General features: G+C 39.2%; 1 protein-coding gene across 5 annotated transcripts in view; it reads left to right on the plus strand.

Moving 5' to 3' along the window:
• The window catches only part of nbeab (neurobeachin b), a 481,645-nt gene that overhangs the window by 317,664 nt on the left and 141,877 nt on the right, over positions 1-22,104 (plus strand). For all 5 annotated transcript variants that reach the window (XM_037546398.1, XM_037546400.1, XM_037546401.1 and 2 more), the window contains 2 exons: positions 4,403-4,527; positions 17,624-17,770. In XM_037546398.1, the coding sequence (XP_037402295.1) occupies positions 4,403-4,527; positions 17,624-17,770 (272 nt within the window). The remainder of the gene's footprint in view (positions 1-4,402; positions 4,528-17,623; positions 17,771-22,104) is intronic.

Here is a 22,104-nt window from a genome sequence, read left to right on the forward strand (position 1 = left end):
CGTTGTCATCGAATACCATTCGGTTTATCATCCCTTATAAATTTGCTTTGCTCGGCTTAGCGTTTAATTCCCTGTTTTTTTTTTCTTTCTCTTGGAGAGGAAAAAGAAAAATGTTTGGGCTTTTCTCCGAACTTGCCGTTCACAGGCGACGTACTGCTGTCAAAGCGAATCAGATTCATCATACGTAGCCTAAGACTGGAGAGCGGCGGGCTTCAAAGCTTGGGTTTTTCTGCCTTGCTAGCTTCCGCTGCTGTGTTTGCAGGCAGATTTGGAGGTTATAATCTTAGACGGTAATCACTTGCCTGCCTGCGTGGGATTTACATTTTTTTACACCATAATCTCACATTTACAATGTCATTTAGGCGGCTTTGGCCTGACGTCTCATTCTGGAGGCCTCTCTCTGGGTCCAGATTGACAGCAGACAAGGCCCTGGCGCTGTGTACTGCTTTTCATACCCTGGCGTTTGATGAACCTTTGGCATGCAGCTCATGCATGCAAGGACCCTTTATTCCATACACCCCCCACCGCCCAACACAACTGCACACACTCTTGATTGATGCTAAACTGAGGCTGATCTCTCGTCGCTGTCAGAGGCCGGCTGACTCTCTGGAGCCTCCTGATTTCCTCACATTTGTAGATGTCTTCGCACAAGAAGGAAAGACCTTTTGTGAATTTATTTTTTTTTTGACGTGATCCTTCCGTAACACTTTAATCTGTTTAGTCTGCTTCAGTATTATGGCAGGGTGCAGAGAGCTCTATACAATCTGGCCCAGCCCATAGCTGGAGGTAGCGCTCCAGTGCTTGGAAACGAGCCTCTCTTTGTAATGGCTGCCTCATGTTTTGGAGTGAGTGGGCTGGCTGTTATTGTTGTTGTTTTTCTTTTCCTAGGTTGTCTCTTTCTCCTGAGTTTCTCATCGGAGGAACATGGGGGAACATTTTGCTCTGTTTTCTGCTGTAGGTGGAGGGAAGCTCGTCTGACTTTGTTCTTCATATAACCGTGAAATAGCCCTCGGCCCACTTCATATTGCGCAAATTTATGACCCACTTCTACCTAAACAAGTTTTTACTTCACTTCAAATTGAACAAAGTTCCAATTTTGCAATATCCACTCTTTCAAGTAAAGCTTCCTAAATGGTTCTTGGCTTGGATGCACGGCTCTGGGAAAGAGCTTTAGTTGAAAGAACCTCTATATTATGAAATTTCTTTAAACTTTTTGCCTTGCATGTCATTTAACAAACAAAAAGACACACATCTCATTTAACCAACAAAAAAACTTACACAATAAAAAATGTAACCTTTGCGACATCAGTGCTGCAGTAGCCTCTCTAATCTCTAGAGTGAGATTCTTTAGTTTTAATGTTAGGAAATCCCCCTTCTGATTATGTCTCTTGGTGGAAGGAACCAAAACTAAATCTGCTTTGGGGTGGATTTTAGGTGAGAGCTTTTTGCGATGCTAGCTGATGAATGCAAAAAGAAGGCAGGGGGCTATACCTTTTGTGTTGAATAATAATCGTATTACTGTTATCTTAATGATTTCATTCAACAGCATCCGAGGCAAGAGAAGCCCATAGATCGGTTGCTGATTGGTTGACAACCCAGGGATTCTCAATGGTTATATGATGTATTTGCATAATACATGATGGGTATTATAGTGAGGGAACATTGATGAAAGTAAACATCCCGCTACTGGCTGCTCTGCCTCTGAGAAGCTTGAGAGGTGTGGCTATGTGAAGGGTCATGCAAGGGGTCTCATGGGAGGTGCAAAACTCTGGAAAAGGGACTGATTACTATTGTCATTGTTGTGGTCTGTTAGTTTAAAATGAATGTATGAGTTACCTGGGTTGTTTTGACTTGGACAGTGTGCTTAGGCAGTCGTGAGTGTTGTGAAGCAGAGATGTGTGACTAATGATGACCTATTAGTTTGTGTTGTTTTGTTATCACAGCAGAATCAAGTCCACTGTTATATATATATATATATATATATATGTTATATATATGCCCCTGCCCCATATATATAAATATATATATAAAACCACGTATCTCCAAAATATCTCCAAAGCCTGTAAAAATACTTTACAGACTATTTATTTTGGTCCATCCTTCATAAAATTTACACACAATATAAAGGCCAACATGCATTTTCAAACTGTCAAAAAAAGGTTTTGTTCCGACAGCAGCGATATATATATACATACAGTATATAAAATGAAACCTCATATCAAAATAACTTTATAGTAGAAGCAAAAACACTTACTTTACTTTTAATGTCAGTCTATGTAACCAGATTTTTTTCCAAGGAATTTTGGGCCATTTAGTTTGGTCCAATCATCATGAAATTTACACACAATGTAGAGGGCAATGTGTATTTTCAAATTATGTCAAAAACTGAAAAACAATCAAATTGGGGATGCATGGTTTTCTTCCGACAGCAACAACACACTGCTTTTCAATGGTTCTGTACCTGTACTCTGCATAATGACAATAAAGTTGAATCTAGCGTCAGATTAACCCTTAGTTTTAAGATGGAATTGCTCCCTTTAAAGGAACATCCATTGAAGTTTCTCTAAGGAACCAAAAGTGTTACTATACAATACATAATATTTAAAGATATGTAGACTAAACAATCGAATGACTCCCTCTGTGTACTTCATTGCAAAAATTAGCAAAGAGTTCAAACAGGAGGACTGTGCATTTCCTCACGTCTGACCACACTAATGAAGACAAACCATGTGTGGAATTTGTTGATTGTCCCTGACCATCTTGTCATCTATTCCCCAATTACCACCATCATCACTCTCCTTTAACATCTACTCGAAAACCCTCTTTGTAGTAAATTAGCTACAGCACGTTATTCAGTGCCTGCTCTTTCTTTTCATTTCTCTCTCTCTCTCTCTCTCTTTTTCCCCTCCCTCTCTGAAGGAGAGGCCGAAGCCTTTGAAACATCTCCAGCCTGAACCGCCTGAAACGAGCTGCACTTAGTAACCTGATGCTAGACCCGGCCCTTAATGGTTTGCATTAGCTGCAAGCAATAAAATTAGCCCAGGTCCCTGCTAATGTTGGAATAATCATTTACAAAGATGGTTACCACATGCCTGAGCCTCACTTTTTTCTTTCCTCTTTTCCCTTTCTCTCTCTCTCTCTCTCTCTCTCTCTCATTTTCTTAGTCTCTCTCTCTCGTATATTTATATGGCTCTTAATTCGCTGTTATTAATAATGAATAAAAATGCAATTTTCTGTGGCTTGCTCCAGGGCCCCAAGAATCATTTCGATGAATATTTCAGCACATTATTTTAATCACGGCTGCACATACACAGTGGGGGGGGGGGTTGGTGCGGCTGTTTTATTGGCCTGGGCTGCGGCTGTGGTAGGACCCCCCCCTCCCCAGCCCCCCATCATTAAACTCCACGCTGTCTGCGTACAGGGTCCTACCTCTGATTTACAAGACTTGTTAAAAAATACCGTAAAAAAGCAGGCAGGCAGCACCATTTATACTTGTAATTTGATCCTGTGTTTGTTAATGGGACTGGCTGTTATTTATACGCGTGCTGCTCCTGCTGCCTGGAAGGGCCTGGCCGTGCTGTGAGGCTTCCAGGGGCTTTTGGAGAGATTATATCTAACCATATCCAGCCTCCTGTAGTTAGTGCAGTGCCATTGTTCTGTTCTGTATAGCTGAAGACGACTCCTGTGTTCCTGCATCCCATAGCCACTCATTACAGATATACATACTGTGAAATAACAGAATAAAATAAATAAATACAAAATAAATACAATGTAGAAAAGGAATAAAATGCAAACAGAATAAATTAAAACATAATTCAATTAAATAAAATAAAGCAAAGCTAAGCAATAAAAGAATCTAAAATAATCTAAAATAAAGTACATAAAATAAACTTAAATAAACGAAAAATAAATAAACCAGTAAACTAGAACAAAAAATACAGTTGATTACAAATTAGAATAAAGAATAAGAGATTATTCTATAGAATAATAGAATAAAATAAAATAATTTAATTTAATAAAATAGAATTAAGTATAATACATTATTACTTAAAATATAATAAAGTAAAAAACAAATAACAAATATAATATTTTAAAAAGTAAAAAATAATATAACAATAAAAACATAATAAATAAGTGTTAAAATAAAAAAAAACTAAATACAATAAAGGCAAAGCTTTCCTACAGCATGTCTCATTCTAATGTGGTGTAAAGTACAAAACTAGTGAATTGTGCATATTAACAATATCGCCATTTGTTGTCTGGGGTCACACTGATAGAAATTCTTTGGGTTCTATGGTTTCAGTGTAGCACCGCTCATTTTTACCATTTGACATCATACAGAATGTGCTCTTGTATTTTAAATGAATTTTTTAATATAATCTCCTCTCTTCCGTTCCCGCAGTCAGCTGCATGACTTCTGGCGTCTTGACTACTGGGAGGATGACCTTAGGAGGAGGCGGAGATTTGTCCGGAACCCCTTTGGCTCCACCCACTTGGACATCATGTGCAAACCACTAGAGGACTATGGTCAGTAATTCTGCCAACAGCCAATCAAAAGGCTGCTGGACCTTGTCAGTCTGGCTCATTATCCCAAAATTACAGCTCATTACATACAATGACATCATTGTTTCACAAGGTCTGACCACATACGAGTACGAGAGGGTCAAGTCCGTCCAATCACCACTTGGACGTTATGAATATTAGCTGAGCTGAGAAGCAGTTCATTCTTATTTTTATAGGTTACATATTTACGAGCCTTGTCAGTTGAACATGGCAGCGGGGGTTTATGGCAGGTTTTATTCTCCACCAACATGCAGAGTTGAGAGACAAATTGCATTTTTTTTTCACTGTTTCTGCGTCTCGCTCTCAAACTTTCCTTCATTGACCCATTTGATCTTGTAGTGCTGCCCACCACACGCACTGTCGATTTGGCTCGGTGTCACGCAACACCGCCTTTTAAAAGGAAGCGGTTCAATACTATTAACCACTCCAGGCCCTTCTCCTCTGGGCCCTGGGCTGAATAGGAGAAAGCAGAAGGGTGTATTAAGTGAACAAGGGCAAATCTATAGATTCACAAGCACAATAGATTGGCTCATCTTCTGTGCCCAACACCAATGGATATTCTCAGTGAAATCTTCATGGAGAAAATGAAGTGGCTGTTGCTCAGCAGACTGAGATAGATGAGCTTGTTTTTGCTAGGCAAGTCAGTTACGTCCAGCTGCTGGATGTAGGATTGCATTATGTACAGTATTTTACATTTGAACTGAATTACCCCTAATTATGCAGTTACTACTATTATGAACAATGTTAATTTTGCAATTATGAGAGTAAAAATTTAAATTGTGGTCCCCCATACAGACTCTTACACTTTAGGGATATATTTTTTAGATAAAGTGAGTAGCGTTTGTAAGATTCTCAACAGTACTTGCAGAGATCACTGTTTATGTATATATCCTGTCTGGCATTTTGTGACTGTTTCAGGCAAGTCCTGTCAGTTGGCCACTGTGTACATGCACACACACTCATACTCAGACGATGTAGGCCTGCCAGCTGCTCTGTGATCTGCAGGTGGCCCCTGTTCATATCACAGCTACAGTAATTACCACTGAGATCTTGTTTTTTCTTTCTTATGTTCCGTTTTCCTTATGAACATATTTTGGATGTCAGCAGTGGTAGAAAACACACTGAAGGATAAGACCCCAGTACAGTAGTTATATCAAGGATACATATATGTAAAGATTTGAGAAGTGGTACTGGGAAAAAAGTAGTTAATTTCAGAGTGATGGAGAATGTGTTGAATATGGTTCTACATACTGTAGCACCAAATAGGTTTCTAAAATGTCCAGTTCCTCACACTTTGGTTTTGTTTTTCATTTCTCATAAATGCAGCTGCCTAACTATACACCTAAAACTCATGGTTCTTTAAGGGTTCTCTAGTAAAGAAAATGGTTCTGTCTAGAACCATAAACATGCAAAGAACCATTTGCATGATTAAAGGGTTTTTTAAAATCATAAAATAGTTATTCATATAGATGTAGATGGATAATGTGCTGTAGCTGATTCTCTATATAAGATTTTTGAAAAAGGTTCTATATAGCACCAAAAACCATTTAATGATGCAAAGAAACTCTTTAATCAGAATTCATGGTTCTGTTTAGAAACTTTTTCTTTACTAAAGAACCCTTCAAGAACCATCTTTTCTGAGTGTGCCATTAAACAGCTGTCTTTGTGAACAATGTAAACAAAACCAAAGTGTGATGAATTGTAAGTTTTAGTAACCTTGGTCAAATAAAGTTTGGAATACTGTGGTCGTGTCTCACCCCACTGGACAACTTATCACTACTCCACAATTCCAGTTTCTATTCCCCAATATTTTTGCAATATAAATTTGTAATACTGGAGAACGTAGGCTCTCAAAGTTGTGCAAGACCTCAGTAGAAATGAAAAAAAGAAATGTTATTTTGCAAAAAATGAGTTGCCATGGTGATGAAAGTGTTAAGATTTCAGAGTGAGGATGTTCCTGTAACACAGCCCCTGACTATGATCTTGAAGCTGTGTAAGGGTACATTATTTACCACTTTTAACTTCTAAAGACCTATTATTCAGTTACTAATATAACTACTATACTTACTATGAAACTTATAGATAAGTTGAACATATGGACCCTTTTGAGGGTTATAGATCAATGTATTCTGAAGTACTGCAGTATCCAAATGAAACACATCTGTAGAGAATTCTTCAAAGACACTGTTGGGGGTTTAAATGTGCTCAAAAAAAGCCAAAGAAAACCTACTGCATAATCAAAATATATAGTCGATTTTTATCCATCAGTTAAATCATACAGATTTCAATATTCCTCTGTTATTCCATACAGAGTGGATTATATATCATACGCAAGCACACATATTCAACCGTTCTGCTTCTCATCTTCTGTCGTTTGTCCTTGCTGTGCTATCAGAGTGCTGGGGGCTGTGGGCTGCTGTGATTGAGGACTTGTTGAAGTTCTGTGCGCTCTTTGAGTCTGTAATGAGAGGAATAATGCATAAGCTTGTCATGTGAAAGGGATAGGCTGTAGCATAATCCATGCAGACTTGCTGAGGGAGGAGAAGGATAGTCCAGTGCCTATTACTTATATGGATTTCATACAAAAGAGGTTTTCTCTTAACCCTTAGAAGTCTACAGATAGTCCCAGGTGTGTCGTGTCAGGATCAAGCTTTTTGAGAGCACGATTTGCCATTTTCTTATTGTTTTTCTGTTGTTGTAAAGGATATAAATGTGTTTTTTTCTGTTGTTGTAAATACTCCTGTATCTAATTTCATTGGCAAAATGAATTTAAATCAGGTATTATTGCTTTTATTAGTTCTATCATTAATTGATAAACTGAAGTATACCTAACACATCTAAATACACGCCTTCACAAGAGACCATTTTCAAAATGGTAGGTCTTCCTTGGATTGTTGCAGCATGGAAGTTGCTTGGCTGGGTTATTCAGCAGGTAGAATACATTAGACTTGAACTGAGGAAACATCATGGAGTAGTTAGCTGAACTTACAGTGGGGTCCACTTCGAAAAATCCCCAGAACAGAAGTCTCTTGGGCCCCACAGCTGCTTTTGTGAGTGCGTGAAGGTAGGTGGTTAGGCGGAAATAACCAGTGAGGGTGAACATAAATAAAGCCTCATTCTTTTGAGTTCCAGGAATGGGAGAGTTTGACGAATCGCTCAAATCAAATCTCTGGCATTTTCACTAAAGTCAGTAGGGTCTTGTATTTATTCAGAGTGACATATTTTCAAACTGCTTGTCAGATTGTCAAAAGTGTTCGCTTACAGTTTTTCATCTCTCCTCCAAGCGAAACGATGTGATAGGAAAGGAGAGATGTTTCGGTTTCGTTAGAAAAATGGTAGAGCCACCATAAAAACAGCATCATTATATCTAATTCACTGCAATTTATCCTCATTTTCCTTGGCTATTTTTGAACCCCCAGTAATTTTAAAAGTTCAAAGTTTAATAAGACCTCAAATTCTCTGACCAATTTTTATAACCAGCTGATAAATAACAAAAGATGGTGTGCTGCTCCCATGTACATTTCCAGAGACCATTAACCTTTAGTGCTGCTTTAGTGCAAAAGCGTGTTTGTGGGAAAAAAAAAGTCTGCTTTTAAACCTCACCTCTCCGTCTATTAGTTGCGCTGACAGTGTAACGAGCCATTTGGGCTGGGTCTCATCCTGCTTCGGCTTCTCCCCTTACTCGCCGTGGCCTGAGTATATTGTTAGCTGATTGGAATTGGGCAAGCATGAAATGGAAGTCAGGTTAATATTGATCCCACTCTTTAACAGCCTGTTCTGCCTGCAGGTGTCCTTGTGGTCTCGTTTTCAGGTGAGTGCTTCCACCCTGACCTGAAGTCTGCCGGACAGAGATCTTTATAGCTTGTTATTGGAATGGTTGGTGGAGGGCAGGGGGTGTTGAGACAGACAGTAAAAGAGCAGCTCACCATCAACTTCTTTTGGACCCTACACTTTTGGCAGAAGGGGTCTTCTGTAGTAGACTTGCGACAATCACAGAACCATTTTTTCTATGTAGAAGCATTTCTACAAGTTTCCTAATAAGAATCTTTGTTCATGAAGGACAAAATGGACAAGGAATGTCTCTTAGTGCAGGTACTGTTGTAAAGTACATACAGATGGGTGACAAAGGAAAAGCTAACATGAAGTGACCTAGTCTGGACCACAGCGAGCAGACAGAATATTGAATATCTTCAAGATTTCTCTGTACCTGCACAGGAGGGATGGAGGGCATTGTTCCAAAAGATATTCCCTACACTGTTGTTTAAGTGATTGTGGTGGTGAGGCTAACAGTTTGGTGTAGACTTTACCATAGGGTAGGTTGAGATCCGGTCACTTTGTACTCACCAAACCATTCAGTGACCCTCAGTAACCTGTGGATCACTGTAGAAGTGTTTCATCATAGGATAAAGATGCTCAGTCAGAATAACTTTTGATTTGCAGTGACCCGTCCCTGATGAGTGGACCCAAACCATGCCAGTATATTGTCCCCAACAACATAACAGAGCTACTGGACCCCCTCACTGTAAGAGTCAACCATTTAGGCCAGTACTGTTCCCTTTGTATATGCTGCACATGCACTCTTCACTTTTCCCACATCCCTGAGGACCAGTGTCTTTGTAGACCAGTGTCTGAACTCTCAAAAGTGCATCAGTCTTTGAAATGAGTGCTTTATGTGCTTACTGTGCTAACTGTTCTTGCTTATATAGTCTAAAAGCATCCGGCATTGATATTCACGGTCACCTGAGGAACAGTTGCTTTTCTTTTTTTCCTTGCACATCACACTAATGCATGAATGTCACAGTCACTGAATGTACGCCCTAAAGTTAACATTTGTAACAAACACTAGAACTCACCCAGAACTCACTAGTAGTCACCCAAATTATTTCTGTAAATACACCGTTTTTTCTATTTGCACCCAGGTCTTCATTAAGGTTGTGCAAACTTCTTGATGTGGTTTAGGACACATTGGGCCAGATTAATAAAACTCAGCAGTAACAGAGCTGCACCGTGCCAAATGTGCAACACAGTAAATAAGACCTGTTCATAAAGTGGTGTTGACAAGTGCTGCGGTATTTTCGGCAGTGTTCTAGGCAGATCTTCAAAGCCACTTCTCCTTCTGGGTCACGGGGGGTGCTGGAGCCTATACCAGCGGTCATCAGGCAGAAGGCAGGATACACACTGGACCGGTCTATAAATCCTAAATACTAAATCCTAATTACATACTAAGATATATATAAAAAACTGTAAAACTTAATTGTAGGACTGACCTTTTAAGATGTAAGATTTTATTTCTCATGGATAAGAAAAAGGTTTTATATTATTAGTTTTATTACAATAAAAAAATTAATTGACACACTGAAATTCTAATTACTATGGCAGTCATTTTAGCTTTTATCCCCTATTTTTAATCTCAGATTCACCTTACATGCGTGAAAATTACATTTCAGTCAAATTGTTATCAGGAATTTTGTTTGCACATGTGAAAATGTGCACCTGTAAAACGTGATATTTTAAGTTAAAACAATGAAAAAATTGGTATTGTTTAGTAAGAAATGACTTTGGTAACACTTTGTTTGGATGGTCCTCTACAGATGCTTTGTAAATGTTCAGTCTGTTTATAAGTAACATTCAACTAAATAGCTTTCAAATGCAACTGAACTGCACATGCAGTGTGAAAAAGCTTATTAAGTGTATCCCTAACCCTAAACCAAGCCCTAACCTTAACCACAAGCCAAAACCTACATCTACTCCTAACCTTAACCCTAACCATAATGTTGTTTATAATCAACTGAACATCACTGGAAAGTTTGTTAATGATTTAAGTAACTGTAGATCATCTGTAGGAGACCAGATAAAGTGTGACCATTAATTTTTACTAGTTTTTAAATTGAATTCCAAATTGGAAAAGCAAAAACTGCCTGCATCAAAAAAATTGATTATACAATACACATGTATTTAGAATCTCCACATGTCAAATGACTTGTTCCGATTACAAGCTGAACTTACTTTGCATACACTGGAGCAGGATTTGTGAAACATTGAATTTGTCACCGGAAGAAGAGGCTGTTTTAAGCGCAGTGCCAGTTAAATCTGCTTGTCTGGAATCCTGTTCAAGCATGTGTGACACAATTGTGTCGTGTAATAAATCGCTACCTGTACACGTATATCAGATAAAAGCACAGCCACAACTCACATCATGTAAGCAGTAAAACTCGATGGTAATACTTGTGTATTAATGCTTTAGGTTATTTGCTTTTAACATCACAGTAAATTTGTCAGAGCGTTTCATGAATCTGGCCCAGTATGACTTACTGTGAACTATAAAAATGAACCTAGCTGGGGGCAGTCACTTTACACAGTAGAGTTTACATTCACACACCACCCCAGTAGAAGTACTGATGTAGAATTTGTGACAATGACCGTCAGAAAGAAGAAGGAATTTGATCCAGTCTTTCTTTACCATCCCCTGGTGTTGTGTGAAGTAGCAGTGATGCTGTGTCTGAAACCACATCAGCAAGTCTGTTTGACCTGGATGTGGTTTGAGTGGCTTGAAAGAGGAACGAGGTAATACATTCACAAAAAGAATTTGGGCTATTTGGGTGACTACTAAATTCCAGGGTTTATTAGCAGTGTTAATAGCTTGACACCAAACATGTCTTGGCTCATCAGCAACATCTGGGATAAGTGGAAAGTGGAATAAATTAGATTTTTTTGTTGAACTGTTTCTTGAAAGAACCTCTACGTAATGTAGAGGTTCTGCACCAATATTCCTTTTTAGTGGAGCCACATGTCCAAGCCAAGAACCACTTAGGAACCTTTATTTAGAGCACATTCATGTGGAAATGATTTGAATCAGGTACGTTCCATGCATTGCTTTTTCCAGTGTACTGGGAAGAGATACGATAAAGTCAGAAGAGAAGCTGACATACAGTAAGAGTCTGTTTGCCGTGGTCTTTGATCTAGGGAGAATTTTGAAAATGTCACCGCTAATGCATTTTTGAGAGTATTCTGTTTTCCCCTCCGCCTACACACATGCCTGTGAAGGATTTTGCTGCTTTAATGCTGAGCTCTCTTGTCAGTGCAGCGGGATGCTTCTATGGTGCGTGGGAGAGCGAACCCGGAAATCAGACAGACAACAGCTGAAACCGGCCAGGATGAAAGAGAAGAGGAGGAAATGAAGTTTACACAAGTTTGTGGCTAAATGATGACATGTATCACCTCTCTGAGTGGATTACAAGCTAGCGTGGACGGCTATCGCATATAGGAGCAGTCGATGTCCTAACAGGACCTGTTTTGAGAATGCAGGGGGGGGGTTTCAAAGCGATCAGCCATATTGGTTCTGTGTGCATGATGCGAGATGTTTCTTGTATGAGTAAAACTATTACAAAAGCCCAGAACAGAGCTCTGATTTCACTGTATGGGGTGGAGTTTCTCTCTGGAGAATACGGAAACAAGGCGACTGTGAAATGGATGCCGCCAAGTCCCTGGTGTTTGATAGATGAGCGCAACCCTCTCAGGCATTTTAATGGGCTTGCCGAAGATCAGTGGAGGACGTTCAGTGTTTCTATGGAATACACTTAATACACATGTGAAACACCAGGGCAGCACAACATGTCATTTTAGACGTAATATATTAATTTACCGCATGGATGCATACACCACGGGGTGGCTTAGGTCACATACTTTAGCAGCATGCCTATATTATGTATTCTGGTCAGTTGCACATGTCAGCTATCCGTTACTGGCCTAAGAGGAAAAAAAATAAAAAATTACCAGTGGGTGCAGTTGGTGCTTAAGCAGAACATTATGTCATTTCTTCTCTCCCATTTCTTTTTTATGCTCTAGGATGGTGGGAGTAGCCTAATACCCAAAAGCCCCAGAGAAACACATGCTCCTCGACTACAGAGTCAGGCAATAAAAGTGTACGGCCCATGCCACAGAATACCCCGGAGCTCCAGCGATATATAAAACATGGACCCTTGGCAACAATAATATAAGTTGAGGGGGGCCTCCTTGAAGCCTCTCAGCCTTTATCTGTTCCATATTGGACAGTAAAACTACCGAACACTCAAGTGTTTCCACCTCAGAAGCCGCTTGCACAAACTGTAAAGTCTCTTTCGCCACAGCCTATGTTGTTGTGCAAGTGCATTTTTTCCCTCTATTCATACCCCTTCGAAGAGGAAGAGGAGCAACCCTGAACAACAGACTCATTTTACACTCAAAACCATTGCACGCACACACACACACACACACACACACACACACACACACACACACATATATATATATATATATATATATATATATATATAATAACATTATAACATTAGTAGTAATATTATTTGCATTGGTTAGGGATACTACTGAGATCTGACAATGCACCATGGAGAATGGACAGTCTATTACTTATGGCGTTTAAGGAAATTTGCTGCTCTCAGAACAAATCCTTGTATCTCCAAAATGATAACTTTACTGGAGAAGAAAAAACATACTTTACTTTTTTCATGTAAGTCAGTGGAACCAGATGTTTTTCCAAGTAACTTCTTTTGGTCTATTCATCATGAAATTTACACACAGTGTGTAAAGGGCAAAATGTATTTTCAAATTATGTCAAAAACTGAAAAATGACACAAATTGAGATATGAGGTTTATTTCCAACAGCAGCTTATTGTATTGCTTGAACAGCAATGTTTGTAAAGAATAAACACCAATCAACTACTCACTCCAGCACTCCTCTTGCCTCCCAGCTCTAGTGTTTTTCATAAACTTCATAACATTACACCATTACACCCCTAGTGTTAGTAGCAGTAGCAGTAATAGTAAAAGTAGGTTTACTATTATTATTATTGGAGTGTATAATGTTTTGATTTAGAACCTGTTTGTAAAACAACCATCTATAAATCATTCTATGTAGCAGTGTTTCTCAAACCGTTCCTCAGGACCCCCTGCATGCTCCACATGGCTTCGAACCAGCTCTCAATACATAATCGCTCATAGAGAAAAACTGTCTGGAGCTCCCTGAGGAGAAGTTTATGAACCACTGCTATAGCACCCAAAAAGGTTCCATATTGTTATATAGAACCTTTTTGGTGTTATATTCCCAAGAGTGTTTATTCTCACACTTGCTTTCTAAATGCACTTCATGGCTGATACAAAAACATAACTATTTCTGAGTTTTGTCTGCTTTCCTACTTTAATAATATGATGTCTCGATGCCATTGTTATTTTGTAATGTTTTATCAATGCTCTGATTAACCAAAGCAATAATAAGCTCCAATCTGAATTGCACTCTGAATCAACCCTTGTGCAGAGAAAAAATAGTACCTCCATCAATAATTAAAGACTTGTGCATCTTTTATGCAGTGATAGACAACATGGAAGCACACAGAGAGCTCTGATTCTATATAGTGGGCTCTCAGTTCATTCATTTTTAGCTTTAGGCTCACATCCCAGCTGTGCCACATCAGCCTAAAACCAAGCTGTATAGTCTGCTTGCTATGGTGAACAAGCTTATTTTCCGAAAGTTTTAGCTTGATTTTATGTGGTGACTAACTGTAATTTCCAACCCACACTCAATTCGGTTCCACCCTGGCTCTTCATTAGCTTCATTCCTCCTCATAGTTTCTTGCCTCAGAAGCTCAGAATTTGGCAGAACATGTATTACCTGCTTTTTCTCATTTCTAGCATGCGATGTCAGAACTGCACCCGGGGTAGATTAGCCTATGGATGTGTGGCCATACTGGAGGAAAGTGATGCATTAAATTAACTTGATTCAAATTACAACAGATGAAATTTGTCAGACTTTTGGCAATAATTGGGTTGATGTAATATATTTTATTTATGTCAACATGATGAATCCGACAAGGCCTCGCTCTGCTTGGTAACCAGCTCTGGCTGCTCTTTCTGCATGTAACCATAGGTATGGTCTGGCCACCGTCCTGGACGTTGGTAGACACCAGAAGCTGAGTGGGCTCTGGGTTTACTCTGGCTCTTGGCTGGAAAAGAGAAGTGAAATGGAGCCCAGAAGCCCCTTCACGCCTCAGCACTAATGTTGACAAATGGATGTCTTTGTTACTGAAGTGCCTTTATTTGAGAACATCTAGAAGGTCTATCAGAGTGCTATCATTCAGTGGCATATCACTGTTCATGACAGCATGTTTGTCTGTCTCTTTTCTCCCCACATTTCTGCCCATTTACTGACTCGTCTCTGCTTTTCGTCTCTGTTCTTTTGTGGCAGCTAAACTGATTTGTGCATGAAAAAAGAAGTTGAACATTCTTTTTTTCCCCCTGTGTCCGCCAAGGATCGTTTTCTTGTCAGGATCGGACTGGTTTATTTTGTCTGCTTTGCACTGTGGTGCTCAGCTCCATCTTTGCCAATCAGGGCCTGTCCCCCCTCCGTCGGTGTGCCCGCCTTTAATGCAGCTATAATGACGGTTTACAGAATTACACTCTTAAGTTTCACTCGCATGCCTTTGATCCATGACCATTGGCTGGCTCTCTGCCTCTGAACCTTACACGCTCTCCGTTTCCGAAAAGCGTTCCTGCTTTCCGATGAAAGCCCGCCGGATGGGAAGCAGAGCAGGAAGGCCGTTAGGATTTCGCTTTTTTTTCCCCCCTTCCCTGCCTTCGCTGTGGTAGCAGCACTGATGACAGTCAAATCCGACCCCTATGAGACGTGCTAGGCGAACCTCAGGGGAGCGCTGGGAGCGCTTTAGGAGTTCTGCTGAAAGGAAACATGTCAAAAGAGTGTCAGACACCACCACGTTTTCTGATAAGCAGTTCATATTTTTTTCCCTTTTCATTCTCAGCATCTCTGTTCTAGTTTCTCCTGCAAATCTGACCTTAAAGAAGACAAATCCATGCGGACGCGTATGTGCAGCGATGTGTGACAGGCCTGCCTGCACTTTTTTTTTTTTTTTTTGAGTAATTAAAGCAGATGAATGCTTTTCTTTCCCCTGTGTTGTCTTTGTTCGCCAGAGGAATGGCTACACCCTTGCACATCATTTTTCTCCCTTTCAGTCTGGCCAAGGCCTGGTGATGAGTTTTGGCGGTATCTGCAGTCTCTTAATTGTGCTGTCGGTTCAATCTCATTCTCGTCTGAGTGCCGTGAGCGGCTCGTGCTGCGCCTAATGGACTCTGAGATGTGGACACATCTGTACAGCCTTTTTCACGAGCCTCTTTAAGCGAGAGTAAGAGTGTTTTGTCATTAAGCATGTCTTATAAACAGCAGGGTGAGGAGGGGCCAGCCCAAGATGAAGGCTTCACGTCGGTGCATTTTCCATCATGGCTTTTGACGTGAGCAGTTATGAAATGAAAAGAATTATCCGATGTGATATCACATTAGAGAACTCGATATGATTCTGTGCCACTGTATTTTATGTTTAGTCTGAACAAGTATAGATCAGGTGTCTATGCAGTGATACTACCTATCTACAGTTCAGAAAGAAGTCAATGAATTTGCATATAACAAAATAGATTCAGCATTTAGTATAGGAATATAGGAGTATATTTAATATAAGAGGCCTTGTGATTCACATATTAAGTCCTATTACAGAACTAGTTGGTAATTAATGACTCTTTAGTAATTTAAGTCAAGTATGATGAAAATGCAAAACTGATTCCAGCATCCTCTGCGTATTTCAATGGTTAAGATGTAAACAAAGTCATTCAGAGTGTAAACTAAGTCATTCAGAGTGGTTTGATGTGAAAAGCTCAGTTCTAGAAAAACTCTAGTCAGAATTGTTGACTGTCTCTTAATATCTCTAAAAAGTACCTCACTTTTATGCAAAATAGTTATAAATATGCTACATAATGGCTGAGACAGTGTCCTACCATAGTGCTGAGATAAGATTTTGAAATCCATGCAGGGCGTTGTAAGGTAAAATAGTCCTGATACAATGCTTTACCATTATGTTATCATCAACATCATTACACCCAAAAACTCGAAAGACACATGTCGCTTCACTGGTCATTTTGCATAATAAATAAAATGGATGTATTTAGATTAGCCACTGTAACCTCTGGTCTTTGTTTACATCTCAACCACTGAATTATAGAGATTCTGAACGATCTGTGAAAGCCTGTCAGTTATACATCAAAATCTTTCCCACAATATTTTAGGTGTCCATTATTGAATCCTTATTAATCCTTATCAAGCTAATAGCAGCTAATTAGCTGACAATTAATTTCAAAAGTGAAATCTTTAGATTTCTATTGACCAATAATTCACTTTAGTTGTTGATTAAAGTAGTGATTCAATTCAAGATTTATTCATATAGCACTATTTACAACAGATGTTTTCACAAAGCTGCTTTACAGAAAAGCTGAGTCCTAACCAAAATGGACAGGACGAGGGTGACAGTGGCAAGAAAAACTCTTTAAACCATGAGCGGAACTGAGGCTTAAACAGTGAACCCATCCTCCTCTAGTCGACACCATATATCAAACACTAATAGAAGAACAATATAAATAAAGAATAAGGATTTGACAATGACTATACAACAGTGAATATGAAATTCCAAAAAAGAAATTGACTGCTGTTAGAGGCCTGTCAGAGTAACAAGGAGAAATAGATTTGTGAAAATGAGTGACTTCTTTTGGAAGCACATCACATTGAAAATAAGAGTCAAATCCATGAAAACCAATGACTACTGTAGAGCAGCTTAGGAGCAGCTAGTTGGTTATCAGCTACTTGCTTCCTAAGGCTCAATAATGGCATTACAAGTGCTCTCGATAATGCTCACTTCACCCTAGCTATTGCTTAACACAGTAATAATGAACAGCTAGCTAATTAATAGCTTTCAGCTTGTTAAGGGTTAATAAGGACATACTAGTGCATTATAAAGTACATAAAGTTTTTTGTACATAGGGAGTGGTTACCACTTTGGTAGCTCTTTGTACTCTTAATTCTTTTTGGCTCATATGCAGTTAAAACAGTGTGCATTGTCATTTTTATGATGGTTCCATGTATAAGCCACAAACTTAAAATGATCACAAATCACAGTCAGCCTTGTTGACAGGGCACATTACTCAGGCATGTCCTTCTCTTCACGTTTTGCAGGCCAAGAGGAAGAGGATGTTGTGAAGGGGAGGAAGAGTTTCCGCAGCCAGGCCGTGGTCAGCCAGAACTCGGAGGCTGAGCTGATGCTGGAGGGCGAGGATGATGCCGTTAGCCTGCTGCAGGACAAAGACTTGGACAACCTGGCAGGTGAGTAGCATCCATCCATGCAGTGCAGCATGCATAATCTAACCCTCAGGGTGCAGTTTTTCTCTCTGCTGGCCTTATTATGATGTGCTTAACTTTCATACTTTTAGTTGGGAAGTGTGTATTAACTCCTGAATTGAAGACCTATTATTTGATTAAGGGCTTAGGGCTTAAAACCCATGAACTACTATAAATTATTCAGCTAGTATATTCTTGAAAATAAGGGAGCTGAAAAGAGGTCTATGGGGAAATGCCATAGAAGAACCACAGTTGATCCAGATGGCTCTTTAAATGAAATGCGTGGGTATAAAAAACATTAAAGTTTAAAGAACCTCCATATATGGTTCTATACCAAATATATATTGTTTCATAAGCAATATATTCGAGGCAAGAACCATTTAAAACCAGAGTGTGAATTATATGCTGACATTCAGGGGGGACTGCTACCTCTTACATATTTTACGAGACTAGAGTAGTGGTACACTAGCACTCAAACATTTAGAATCACTTTTTTATCGTAATATATTTCAAGATCCTCCCCAACCCCAACATTTTTACTTCCTTTGGGGGGGGTCACATCCTAATTAGAGGATCAGACACCCCCCCCCCAAAAAAAAAATACCTTCCTGAAATCCATGAACCCATCCTTTTCAGAAGCCTTTATTTTGAAGAGTGTACAATGAAACTATTTATTGTAGTTAAGAGACTGAAGAATCAATTTGAGCCTAAGAGGTTAAATGCTGTATTTGCCATAATGTACATCAGATATGATACCATGGCTGATATTTTAATCACGTCATCATTAGAAGAATATAAAGTATATACATTACAATGTATATATAAATATATAAATTATTACATATTATATAAATATATTTACACTAGTTTTGCTGACAATTTTAGCATCTTTTAAGAGGAGTAGTGAACTTTAGAGATTCCATATTTTTAAGGGTTAAGTAACATATAGTTAACTGGCACTCTAGAGATGGACCAGCCAAGCAAGTATGAATTATTTTACAGTAGAACTATGTGGCTGTGAATGTTTGACAGGCCAGTATATTGTATGTTCTGGACTGTGTTCCTCTGATGTTCTGCTGGCTCTGTTGAACATGTGTTTATCTCTTCTTCTACTCCCCTCATTTTATTTTTCACTGTTTTGAATTCTTTTTTTTCCCTTTCAGCACATTTCTGTCCACGGGTCTTTATCTCTAGAGGCAAGTGAGGCTATTTTTACAGTTAGACTAATTCCACTGGGACCATTAATCATTCAGAACTCAAGTTAAATGATTGAACTCACATATTTGCCTATATGAACAAAAAAAAACAAAAAACAAAAAGTGACTAACAAAAAAACTACAATACAACGATCCTCCTTCATACTGATTAAGCTAATACTGATTAGCAAATTGGCTGTCAATCAAAAATGAATGTGAAATCAAACTAATATCACTTACTTAACATCCCTTTGTTTAGCATGTCCTAATGATTTGCATGAAATTATCATCTGTAAACCTCAAGCCACACTGTGGTTTGAGAATGTGACACCTGATTAAGTAAGACTATCAAGTACATATAATTTTCTGGGCAGCTGTAATAACTGAGCTGCAGCTGGCCGGCTGGCGTCTTCGAGCTGGCAGAGCTACATTAGCATGGAGCACTTCCATCTGTTGTGGGACTGGAACTCCATGATATATGCATTGCAACTGTACTGCGGATGTCTTATTAATTATGCCACAAATAGTCCTAGTGGACCCTCACTACTAGGCCTGCTCATTCATTAGGAGATTAATAACTACACGCACTGTGCAGACTTACATGCAGAACCAGGTTTATGAGTATATAAAACAGCACACTGACCTGGTCATTTCTAGCAGAGATTATGTGTGGTTAAAGCCCAACTGTGCTGGCCTGGGGAGGCCACTGGTTTATCTTAGCTGCCAAAAGTGGAATTGTCCAAATTCCCCCTCGATTTAACGGAAGCTCTCTTGAGCCTTTTTTTTACTGGTTTATAGACTCCAGCAGCATGCAGCAAAACACGTATTTGTCTTTTTTGCCAGAGTAATTTAGCCAGCATTCATCCATGGCTCAGATACAGATCAATGCTGCATCTTCACTGATAAGTGTGTTCAACAGTTTGCAGAAAATCGCTGCCTGAAGCCAGTTTGCGTTTCGTGAGGTTGTTCCACATTCTGTTATAGCTCATAAATTCTTTAAATGTTTTGCTGTGCTCCAATCACAGGGATTATAAAGCAGCAAATGTTTCTATTTATGGCTCCTCATGTTTTCCATGCCCTTTCCCCCTTAAAACACTTGGTTTTTGGCCTCCATTAATAAAGTCAGCTCCATTCTTGGTGAAAGATTTCTTGGTACCGCATAGCAGTGTAATTGTAATTGTAGCTGTTACAATACTTAAGCAGTTTGATTTTAAAAGAGACCATTTGAGTAAAATACACAGTCATTGTCCATTAACAGGCTACCATACCTGTGTAATCTGCTCTGTTCATGTTCAAGAGTAACTTTATTTATTTACTTACTTACTTATTTAATTAAATACTAATTGTGGTCCACTCCACTGGATCATTTTTGATGGTACAGTCATCATGGAGTGGTCACATAACTTACAAGGTTTTGATATGACATTGACTGTATATGAGTTCTTCTTCTTTCGGCTGCTCCCTTTAGGGGTCGCCACAGCGGATCATCTGCCTCTATCTTGCCCTATCCATTGCCTCCTCTACTTTTACACCAACCATCTCCATGTCCACCTTCACTACATCCATAAACCTTCTCTGAGGTCTACCTCTTCTCCTTCTACCCGGCAGCTCCATCTCCAACATTCTTTGCCCAATATATCCACTGTTCCTGCTCAACACATGTCCAAACCATCTCAACCTGGCCTCTCTGGCTTTATCTCCAAACTGCTCCACCTTCACTGTCCCTCTGATCTGCTCATTTCTAATCTTGTCCAGCCTTGTCACTCCCAAAGAAAATCTCAGCATCTTCATCTCCGCCACCTCCAGCTCAGCCTCCTGTCTTTTAGACAGAGCCACAGTCTCCAAACCATACATCATAGCAGGACACACTACTGTCCTTCCCTTTCATTCTTGCTGCTATCCTTCTGTCACACATCAGCCCTGACATCCGTATATGAGACCATCCTTCATTTATCAATTCTCCATTCAAAATTCCCTTTAAGTACAGGTTATTCATTTTCAGATGGTATTTCTGAAGAGATTAGATACATAGAATAATAATACAAAAATGATTGAGCAACATAGCAAAAAAAAGGGATTCAACACTATGAATCTGAAAGGATGTGTAGCTGTCGAGAAGGCCTCACTGAGAAAAGGATCCAGACAGAAAAGTTTTGAAAAAAGTCCAAGCTTCTACATCATTCAATATGTTTTGCATTACTTGGATTGTAAGCCACAGAAACCACAACCAACGTCTGAGACTAAACTTTGGTGGAAAAACATCCCTGCACTTTCTCTGAAAGACAGAAACTGTAATAAAGGCACATGGTGGACACGCTAAATATAAATAATGACACAGATAACAATCTGTTCAATATATTTTGTTTTTTTCTTGACAGTGAAAAATGGATAGCTTACACTTAATGGCCATTTTCACTGGAATTTAAAATGTGAAGGTGGCCTCTATCTTTTGCTCAGTACTGTACAAAACATAACTAAAGTATGCGTTTCAGTGTGTCTGAATTTGTGGGTATCATGCATAATGAGAGAAGTTAGTTACTGGAACATAAAGTTAAAACTCTCCCTGTCAAATAAATAAGCCTATTTTCACTGTAAACTTCTCAAAACTACTCACACTCTTAGCCCTTAGGCACAAGTCTATGCCTGTAAGCGCTGTCTTTGGGCTGTCACTGACTTCACAGTCAGTTTATGCTTCAGCTGTATTTGCAAATGTTTACACAAGGAGTATGCATTTATAATTATATTTAAATATCCAGTTTATGCATGGAATGCATGAAAGAGGCCAACAAAGCCTCATTTGACTTTCAGTTGAAGTTGAGGTACGGTCATTTGCTTGACTTCTGAGTACAAGGCCAAGAAAGAAAGTGCATTATAACTTACAATTGACTATAAAAGGTGTCGACACTTAGACTCAGATACAGAGTAGGTTCACCCAATAAAGTGTCTAGTGACTGCATAAATATGACTAGTTTAGCTTCAAATTATGCATTACGCATTCTAAATGGGTAAAAGAGCAATTTCCAGGACATTTATACATGGTAATGTTTCAGGACGAACATGCAAGTAAACTTCTGAAAGCCTTAAAAACAGCTTCTTCATTTTTTCCGTTCCCAAAGTAGACGC

Source organism: Pygocentrus nattereri, chromosome 17, assembly GCF_015220715.1.
Source record: "Pygocentrus nattereri isolate fPygNat1 chromosome 17, fPygNat1.pri, whole genome shotgun sequence".
Classification (NCBI taxonomy): domain Eukaryota; kingdom Metazoa; phylum Chordata; class Actinopteri; order Characiformes; family Serrasalmidae; genus Pygocentrus; species Pygocentrus nattereri.